Genomic DNA, 10,437 nt, shown 5'->3' on the forward strand with positions numbered 1-10,437 from the left:
TCTATCACTGGGCTGTGCTCTCTCAGTCTTTGGACTTTTTATTTTAGTATGGAGTCTTACTAGGTGTCCCAAGCTGGTCTTGAATTCACTCTATAGCCCAGGCACAAGTTCAGACTTGTGATCCTCCTGCCTCAGATTCCCAGGTAATTGTTTTTACAGTCCTGGCCTATCAGACACATTTAAGTCATTTTTCTTAAATGCCCTTTTAAGGGAGTGGGGGGTGGATGCTGTATACAAGTGTGTGTTCGTGATGTCACAGACATCATATAACCGTGTCACAGACGTCATTTAAACACACACATACATGTCTTTGATGTGATTCATTGAACCTTCACATGAAGTTGAAGGAATCTTCCCAGACACATCAGTTCAGGTCAAGTTTTTCCACCAAATGAGTGACCAAAAGCTTAATTTTTAGAACTTTCTGAGTCTGTCTCCCTGGTGAGACATGCTGGGGAAATAAGTACCCTCCTCCCTCCTTGGTTCCTGGGATTGTCCTCTGAAAGAGGAAATAAGTGGAGACATTTGGCAGCAGTTATCCTAGTTCTTTATCCCTCCCTTCAAAACAGTTGCTTCAGATTTATTCTTCATTCCATCAAACCAAGATAATCACCCAAATAAATATGTACGTGTATTTTTTTTAATTTAGAGAATACTTTATTAGTTTTTGTAATCAAACCCACGTAGATAAGAAAAATATGGAACGCTTCACGAATTTGCGTGTCATCCTTGCGCAGGGGCCATGCTAATCTTCTCTGTATCGTTCCAATTTTAGTATATGTGCTGCCAAAGCGAGCACTGTACGTGTATTTTTAAAAACAATGTCCCCGAAGTGTGACAGAATCTCATTCCTGTTCACTGTGGAAAGGATCTCCCCAAACTGTAGAGATCTGATCCGAGAAGCCAGAAAATCATACATGTTGGGGGAGGACATAGCTCAGCTGGTAGAATTCATATCTAGCTGAAGGTTCCAAGCTGTTTCCTGCACTGCATCAAACCACACATGTCGGTACACGCCTGAGATCCCAGAAGTCAGGAGGTGGAGGCAGGAGAGGCAGAAGCTCAAGGTCACCCTTTATTATGTAGGAAGTTTGAGACTACCTGGGCTACAGGAGACACAGTGGTTGATAAACTACAAAAAAACCAGCCATGCTGGAGGGCGGTGATGGGGCTGCACTGAAGGCGGGAAGGAGTGTCCAGCAGTGAGGCAGAACCCATTCTCCCCAGAACAGACTCTGTGCCCAGATAGGGAATGGGGAGAGCGACTGAAAGAGACAGGACAGTGGGGCCTGAGTCTGCCTGCGCCACAGTGACCCTGGGCAGGCTGCTCTGTGCTGGGCCGCCTGGCCAGGGCAGATCCTACAGAGCTCACAGCTACAAGTGTTCTCACATCTGCTAACGGGGTCTGACTGATGGTCCGTTTTCATGTCTATTTTAACAGGTCATCTTTTCTCTCTTTTATTTTTATTTTTATTTTCAAGACAGGGCTAGTGTTTGTTGTTTGTTTTCTGTGTAGCCCTGGCTGTTCAGGAACTCTCTCGGTAGACCAGGCTGGTCTCGAACTCAGAGATCTACCTACCTCTGTCTCCTGAGCTCTAGTATTAAAGAAATGCATCACCAGCACTTGGCTTCTATTTTCCTCTTTCAGATACGGTCTCAGGTAGCCAGCCCAGGCTGGCCTCAAGCCTGCTATGTAGCTAAGAATGGCCTTAACCTTTTGATCTTCCTCTTTGTGCCAGAGTTATAAACATGTACTACCATAGCGGCTTAAGCAGAGCTAGGGACAGAACCCAAGGCTTCACGCATGTTGAGCAGTGCCCTTTATCAACAGAGCCATACCATTAGTCCTGGAGTGGGTCATATAAGGAACCTTTCCTCAACAGAATAAAAGACAGGAAGAAGAAAATATGAATGGAACCAAGTCACCTGAGCCCATGAGGACAAGCATGTGCCCCTTCTCATCTGTCCTTTTGCCTCCACAGATCCTTCTGGCTGGTGGACGGGTAGACTACGAGGCAAGCAGGGCCTGTTTCCTAACAACTATGTCACCAAGATCTGAGGCGCCCAGAAATTGTCATGCAGGCAGAGGAGCTCCAGACGTGGACTGGGGAGGGGACTTTTTGGGGACTCCCCTTCTGATCCACAATGAGCAACTGCTACTCCAAGGTCTGAAGCTATTCTGGTACCTTCCCCATGGAAGACGCAGAAAAGCTTGGGATGGGAACAAGGAGTTTCACTCCGTAAATGATCCTAAAAGGTAGTCTAGTTCCCAGGAGCGCCAAAACAACCACCCACTAAGATTTATTTATTGTATTTAAATCTGGTGAAAGCAGCAGGGGCTGCTGGGTGTCTATCCCGCAGCCTCCAGCGCACTCACCAAGCCCAGGGGACAGCAGGTGGTGACTATGACAAGTGCCTTTAGTTGAAGAGCACGTTTCATTCATTCCTCTCTTCCATACCTGATACATTCCTTTCTGCTAACCCTCCTTCAGGGAGGACCCACCCTCTGCAGGCTGGACTTGGTGTGAACAGGCACTCACCTGTCAATGCCAAGGGCAGGCCGTCCTTCCAAGCCCATGGGAGCCAGGGCCACTAAGACTGCTGGTGGGGAGGAAGTTGGGTGCTGGGCTGACTGATGGTCTTGCTTTCCCTTGGTCTTTGCTTGTAATGTGGCTGGCCCATGTTGGTTTTATGTTTAATGTTGTGCTTATAAGAAGAAAGATCCCCCCCCCCACCCAAGCTGTACATTTATAAAAAAGTGACCATATACTGTATATAGAAAAGTCTAGAAGCACGTATGAATGCCGCAGGTAGTATTCCACTGTACCCATTCGTGAAGGTAGGTTTTATTACAGGATTTGCACCAGGTACTTACAGACGCCCCCTCTCCTCTTTGCCTAGAGAGACAGTCACTGCATTCCTGCACAGCCCCTCAGACCCCCTGACCCTCTCCATGTAGGTAAATCTCCTGTCACCCCTCTGCCGTCCTCCCCTACCTCCTCAATAAATGTAACGGAGTCAGTGCAATGTCTTCTTCTTTCACGATGCTTCTTGTGGGTTATAATTTTCTCCCTGGGTTTGGGGTGGGGGGACGATGGCACGGTCATCCCCACTATTCTCTCTCCACTTTCCATGACTGTCACAAATATCTGGGATAAGCAGCTTGTGAGCAAGAAAAGTCAATTATCTGCTTATGCTTTAGGAAGTTTCTGTCCCTGTTCTCTATTCTTGAAGTGTAACAGGAGAATCAAGTAATTAACGAGGAGGCTGGAGAGATATCATGGCTGCTAAAAGCCCACCTGGAAGGCCCTGGCTCAATTCTCAGAGCCATCAATGACTCGGATCTGATGCCCTCTTCCAGCCTCCACGGGCACCAAGTTTACAGATGATATACCACCACACATGCAGGCAAAACACATCACTTATGATAGTAATAATTTTAAATGATGAAAGGGGGCAGGCAGCTACATAAACGCAGCAGGGTGATGAGTGCCTGTAGTCCCAGCACTTGAGAAGCAGGAGTCAGAGGGTCAAGAGTTCAAATTCATCCTCAGCAACATGGCCTGCAGGAGACAGGAGAGATCCTGTCTGCAAGCAAGTAAACAAACAGAACGCCCAAAGGAACCCGACAGTGCTTCAGGATGAACGCATAAGCTACCTCCCGTACCAGAGACTGTGCTGGGTGGGTGGTTTGATCTTTTCCAACCCCGTGAGGGAAAACTCGTCCGCATGGGTAAGATCGACACTAAACCTTCAGTCCACTAACTAGAGTCAAACCAAGGCCATCACGTGTGAACGACTGCTCTTTCATGCTGTGGTCAGGATGTCCAATCCTCTCATTTCGGGATGTCAGAGTTTTTATCATAACATGATTTTGATTTTTTACCACTTACATATTTTACTTACTCAAGTGTAACACTTCAGCTTTTGCGTGCTGATTGCCTGGCATAATAGTCTTACTAGTCCTTCATGACACCCTAGAAGCTCCCGAGTCAGGGCACTTAGTGGTTAAGAAAGTGATGGTTGTCAATTTGACTACATCTGGAATTGCTAAAACCCAGTGACTTGGTACACCTGGGAGGTTTTATTTGTTTGTTAACTAATTCTTAGTAGGAAGGCCTATCTCTAATCTGGGCCACATCTTCTCCTGGAAGTCTATATAAAGGACACAGAAGAAGAAAACTCTCTCTTCCTGCCTGCTTGCTCTCACTCTGGCCTGCCAAGTCCATCCCTTTGCCGGCATTAGAATCTACTTCAAGATTCTGGCATAAACTGAAGGCCGGCCTCGTGGGCCGAACTACTGGAATCACAACCCCTAAGCCTCTGGAGACCCTGACAAATACATAAGAGCATTATAAACCATCTTTGGGATATGCTCACAAAAAGCTGAACTCTCATGACATCAGAGGTTGTCCTCCAGTTTCCACATGTACATACATGCATGTGCACACATGCGCATACACAAGCCACCCTCTCCTGACAGCCAGGGTTGTCCTCTGGGTTCCACATGAATATGAATGCATGTGCACACACGATCTGTCATCTCTTGGGGAGAAGCTGAGCTCAAGCATCCTTGAGAAAATGCAGACTTTTGGTGCTAGCAAAACTCTGTTCCTTGGTTGTACTTCTTTACTGTTCATTCTGAAGGAAGCTGGTCCAAGGCTGCCATGGGAACCAGCTTCCGCTAACTCAACAAGGGCTATTTATAAAACTCTGTAATAGGATCTCAAACCATAAAGATGTTTAATGCCACAAAAAAAAAATGTTTGAGACTTATAGAAAGCCTCTTCTGGCAGCCTTGACCTTCTCAAGAAAGGAGAGAAGTCAGCCATCCCTGGAAGTAGGTCTTCCTCTTGTTCTTGTCATATTCAACATAGTGATCACAGGAGACCAGACTGTGGGATCGGCTGTCAGGGAGAAGCAGCTTCACCATACACTCAGTTGAGGCAGTATTGAGTGTCTTAAGAGTTTCTACTGCTATGAAGAGACACCGTGACCACAGCATTTAACTGGGTCTGGCTTACAGGCTCAGAGGTTTAGTCCACGGCCATCATGGTGGGAGGCATGGCAGCATGTAAGCAGACGTGGTGCTGGAGAGGGAGGCAAGAGTTCTACATCTGCCTCTCTGGACCAGCAGGAAGAGAGAGTGAGCTGCTGGGCGTGGCTTGAGCTTCTGAAACTTCAAAGGCCACCCCCCCACACACACACACTTCCTCCGATAAGGCCACACCTTCTTTATCATGGCCTCACTTCTAATCCTTTCAAATAATGCCATTCCCTCTGAGCCTGTGGAGGCCATTTTCATCCAAACTACCACACAGTGTTAAGTGTTCCTGTGAAGCTGAGAGCACTGGTGAATTCTGAAAGCAATTAGAGCATTTAATGGGTTTGAGTCTTTTCCTCAAAACAGTTAATGTCTTCTCACATTAAGCTGTTAGGAAGTAGTTTCTGTAAGAGACTATGAAGTTTGACAGTTAAGAGCACTGACTGTTCTTCCAGAGGACTTTCGGTTCACTGCACCTTCATGGCAACCCACAGCTGTCTGTCACTCCAGTTCCAGGGGATCCAATGCCCTCTCCCAACCTTCGAGGCGCCAGGCACATACATGGTACACAAATGTACTTTCAGGCAAAAGCTCATTCATTAAAAAAAAGAGACTAGGTTTATAATTTTTTTCTCTGTTTTACACCAGTGGTTGGAATGTATGACACCACTGTGGGGGAGGGGGGCCTCTTAAAGGGAGTGGGGTGTAGTTCAGTGGTAGAGCACTCTTGCTGGGCGGCCATGCCAGGCCTGGCGTTCCATCCTCAGCAGTAAAGAGGATGCGAGCCATGGTGGAAATATGTAACATTTGTAGCTAAAACAGCACAGCAGGCAAACCCATCCAGTTTTACCACAGCAGGATGTCTGTCGAAAGCCCCTTGCCTGTTTGCATTCGATGGTCACCCCAACTTGGCTGCTCATTCTAGCATCACCATCATGAGAGTCCCTGCGATGGTGGGCCTCACCCTTGTGAGCCAGCTGTTCCTATGCAGCGATGAACGAACAGGTGAGGCTACTCAAGGAGAGCCACCCATTTTTTTTTTTTATTAAAAGATTTTTTAAAAGATTTATTTATTATATATAAGTACACTGTAGCTGTCTTCAGACACACCAGAAGAGGGCATCAGACCCCATTACATCATCAGATGGTGAGCCACCATGTGGCTGCTGGGATTTGAACTCAGGACCTCTGGAAGAGCAGTCAGTGCTCTTAACCACTGAGCCATTTCTCCAGCCCCAAGCCACCCATTTTAAATTGTCTGCATGTGAGTGGCCTTGTGGGGAGAAACCGCAGGAAGGTATTGGCGGTTGGTGTAGGGCAGGGTATCTAAACAGGACCAATGAAGGGAGGAGCCGAGCTGCCACTCAGGGTAAAGCTTTTGCATCCACCTTTCTCTGCTGCTTGGTCTTGCCTTCCCAGCATTCCTTTCTTCTGTCTGTGCCAGGAAACAGGTTCAGCAAACCCTAGAGAGCCACCAGCAATCCTGTTACATTTCTTTCAGATCTCTTGTCCAGATTTTGAGAAAATCTCTACTCAAGGTCATATGCCAGATCGAAAATCTTGAGGAAGGCCTGGGAAGTGGTTGTGACCTAACTGGTACTCCAAGGGTCCCTCCCAACTGAGAGGACACCTCAGTTAGCCCCCATTTCCACTGGGAGAAGGAGGTTGGGTGCTTTGAGGACTTACGGTTGGAAGGAGGTTTCCAGGGTGAAGACTTACGCTGCCTCTCCTCAGCCAAGAGAAACGCACACCCAACCCCGAGGACCTGACCATCTCACTAGGGAGGAAGGGGGAAGAGAGCAGACTCCTCACACAATACACCTGGGAAAGGAGGTTGGAGACAATCACACATCTCCTTGATGGCTTCCTAGCCTGACACCTGGCTCTTGAGCCATGATTGGCAAAGTATAGGCAACTGGAATTTAGTTGCCTGGAGGAAGTAAAGACTCAAAGACTTGTTCAACTTTGTTTCCTGAGCCATTCAGTAATCTTAAGTTTTCAGATGCAGGAAAGACGCGATTCCACGCTTGCTGTGAGCGTGATAGGAAGTGCCTGAAATTCAAATGGAGGTGGCTAGGAGGGTAAGTCCTGTCTCCATACTGGCAGCCCCGAAGGACTTTAGCTGTTTGTCTGAAACCTACATGGCTCCTGGAAGTTTGTCCTTGTTCTCCCATGGGGCTCTCAAGAGAGGTATGAATACTCTGTCTCAAATCATCATCACTGTTATGTGAAGACAAGGCAAAGGTTGGGTGGTGGGAACAAGGTCTCCTTTAGCTGGACTGTGAGCAGATGACCTCTGACCCTGACGATGCACACGCACGCACACACGCACACACACACACACACACACACACACACACACACACACACTTCTCCAGCTCAGGTGCCCCTGGCCTTACAGGAGACACAGACCCTGCAGTTCTCTGGGCTTATGAGGGTCTATGCTGGCCGAGGGGCTGTTGTCTAAGCACTCACGCGGCCCTGGCCTCCATCCCCTGGACTGCAACAGTCAATCCATGGAGAAAATGAGGGAAGACTGTCCACCTCAGTACCAATTTCCCAGGTACCAGTAACAGCCAGAGACAGAAGATTCATCCCTTGGTTGGGAGGGAGGCTGGAGATGAGGGCTCTTCCTGCCCATCATCCCCAAGTCTATTTCTCTCTAGTCTCTCCCCTTTACTGACTGCTTTTGCTTCTGTCCCATGGCACTGGCGGCAACCCCACTTTTGTTTCCACTTTCCAGTTGCCTTGAGACGAACAGGCTAAGGATAACGGGCATTCCGTATTATTTACATTGTACTGAGAAATGTGAGTGCTTAACACAAGTGCTTACAGACAAGTAAGAGAAAAGGGGGCAAGGGAATGTTTACTCCAGGTTTTTTGAATGGTGGATCTTACTCAGGCAGGTAAGATCAAGAATTCATTAAGGTCAGCTGTATTGAAGTCACCTAGAAGATTGCAGACAGGCTCCGCCTCCTTTCACAGTCGCTGATGAGGAGAGGGTACAGGTACCTTTGTTTGTTGAAAAAGTGTTCTGTGGATGCTCTAGAGAGGGAGACGTGCTCTGGAAAGTGTTCCAACATATCTTTTGTCTTATCGATGGGTACTCATCAGTTAAACCTCCCCTGAGTGTGCCCTTAACCATTGGGGATCTAGCCTTAAGAGAAGAACACCCAGTATTGTACACACATAGGCCTGGCCTCAGTAGAAGCTGCAGGATGAGAAGATGGCCCCTATCCGAGTCTGTGACTACTTAGTAACCCAGTAAGGCATAACATGTCCCAACTGGGAGCAGGCTGTGGCATGGCTGAGAGATACACCAGTTCCTTGCTGGGTGAAGCTTAAGAGGCTGCTGCAGTCCCATGTTTCCTAAGGCTTTACAATTTCTGGCAGGTGTTAATCAGTACAGGAAACACTTTCTGGCCGTCCCCAGAGTCATCAAGGGAGTACATTCGTTGTCAAGTCACTCAAGTGCTGTAGGGTCAACAGGAAGGTTAATCGCTGGGGCTCCCAAATAATGCTCTTAGCACCTGGGGTGATTCTCGTTCTAGGCGCTGGCTTCCCATAGTTTCTCTGTGTAGCTCTGACCATCCTAGAACTCGCTCTGTAGGTCAGGTTAGCCCCAAACTCAGTCACCTGCTTCTGCCTCCAAGTGCTGGGACTAAGTGTGTGTGCCACCACTGCCTGGCTCCGGCTTCTCATAGTTAAAAAGTGTATATAGCATTGTTCCTCCTGCTGCCTTTCTACCTCAGATGCCACCCCTTCGCCTGCCCCTCATCTGGTCCCCATGGCCAGGGTCATCCCCTGAGGTGAGAGGATACTATTATCCTAGTTGACAGGTGTCCTTGGAAGTATTCTTTCTACTTTTCCTCCCAAATAGATCGCACGACACCAGGGATGACTCTAGACCTCTCCCTGTTGAGATCCACCCTCTCTATGACTGCTTTCTATCCTACAGTTGCTACTTGTACAACCTTGAAGCCTTGGTCTCATGGCTGTATAGTGAGATGTAGTAGAGAAGGAATAGGATTAGCCAATCCCTGCTGAAAAGCAGGCAGAAGAGTTGCCAAGTAGCCTTGGCATGAATACAGGTCCACTGGCTGTCTGAACCCTTGCTAGCCAGTCTTAAAGGATTCATGAACTGTAAGTAACCTGTTTTAGTTGGTGACACTTGACTCGGGGCCCCATCACCGCTCCCCCAAAAGCTTCCAGCCTGCTCATCCAGGAACCAGATAGAAACGTGATGGGCAGCAGAGGCAAATGTGAGGGCGGGCCAACCCCGCTTGCGTCTCTGGGATTTCCACAAATGACGAACAGTGGGAGAATATCAAAGTGGTTGGTAGATAGGTCCCAGAATGAGGCAGAGCCCCCGTTCTAAACTTCTTAGAAGCTATTCCTGATGAAACCTTAGCTCTAGGCTCTCCCTAGTAGACCACTGACTGGCCTTTCTGAATCTGCCTGCCTCCAACTCTGTGACCTTGGCTGAGCTCCTGACCACTGGAAATGCTTTAACCCTGGGTTGAGAGATCCTGTGAGGCTCTAGCAGAGCAGTGACCATCGCCCTCACATGCGTTCAGTGAGCCTGGTAAACGGGGTTTCTGGCATCTCGTAGGGCTGCTGTGGTTCACAAGAAAGTGGCTCCTAAAGCAAACCAAGTGTTACAAGGACTGGCAATATTCACAAATGTAGCTGTAGGGGACCTGGTCCTGAGTCCCTGTGGCCAGGAACAAATGGCAGTGTGGCCCCCCAGGAAGACTAAAGGAGAAAACAGGAGGTGCAGGGCACTAGCAGTGGGTATTACTTGGTTCCAGCCTTTCCCTGGGACAGACTGGATATGCACATAGAGAATCAAAGTAGAGAGCCCTAACCAGAAGTCTCATACTCCAGGACTCCTCCTAACTCCGCTGCCTTCTCAAGCAGAACCTCACATGCTCAGAACCGCTGTCAGGAGGTGTGGCCCCAATGTCCTTTGAGACATTTACGTGCAAGAATTGACCCACCTGTATTTCAAATCCTCTTGTTAGCAGAGTCTAAAGAAAGAGTACTAAGTGTTTTGGGGGGGGGGGGGTTGTCTCCCTCCGTTTACAGACACATAAGCAGATGATTGTGGATACAGGCGTCCAAGTAGTTGGTCACTCCAAATCAAGCCAGAGACCATTTTGGGTTAGGCTTTGGTAAAAGCAGATTATTTCTTCTTATTGGTTTGGTCTTGAATGCTGATACTCACCTGTGACCTTATAAACTTTGAAGACTAAAAGGAATGTATGGACCACTAGCTAAGACTCATGTACAGATAAAACTGTTTGGCCACTTATACCCATTCAAAAGCCAAAGCATGGGTATCATAGATCACTCTGCATTTCTTCAGTGTAGACTAAAACAGTACACACGGA

At 48.0% G+C, this 10,437-nt stretch overlaps 1 protein-coding gene and 1 non-coding gene across 3 annotated transcripts in view; one reads left to right on the forward strand and one right to left on the reverse strand.

Annotated features, from left to right (window-relative positions):
- The window catches only part of Myo1e (myosin IE), a 192,221-nt gene extending 189,194 nt beyond the window's left edge, over positions 1-3,027 (forward strand). The window contains exon 28 of one of the 2 annotated variants that reach the window (NM_173101.2): positions 1,983-2,706. In NM_173101.2, the coding sequence (NP_775124.1) occupies positions 1,983-2,059 (77 nt within the window). In that variant the 3' untranslated portion in view covers positions 2,060-2,706. Of the gene's footprint in view, positions 1-1,982 lie in introns of both variants that reach the window. The other variant, XM_039080888.2, reaches the window with a different exon arrangement.
- LOC120094553 (U6 spliceosomal RNA) lies at positions 693-799 on the reverse strand. The gene has a single exon (XR_005488831.1). It is a non-coding gene; the product is annotated as a U6 spliceosomal RNA (small nuclear RNA).
- Positions 3,028-10,437: the final 7,410 nt, after the last annotated feature.

The sequence above is a fragment of the Rattus norvegicus genome, chromosome 8 (genome assembly GCF_036323735.1).
Source record: "Rattus norvegicus strain BN/NHsdMcwi chromosome 8, GRCr8, whole genome shotgun sequence".
Taxonomy (NCBI): Eukaryota; Metazoa; Chordata; class Mammalia; order Rodentia; family Muridae; genus Rattus; species Rattus norvegicus.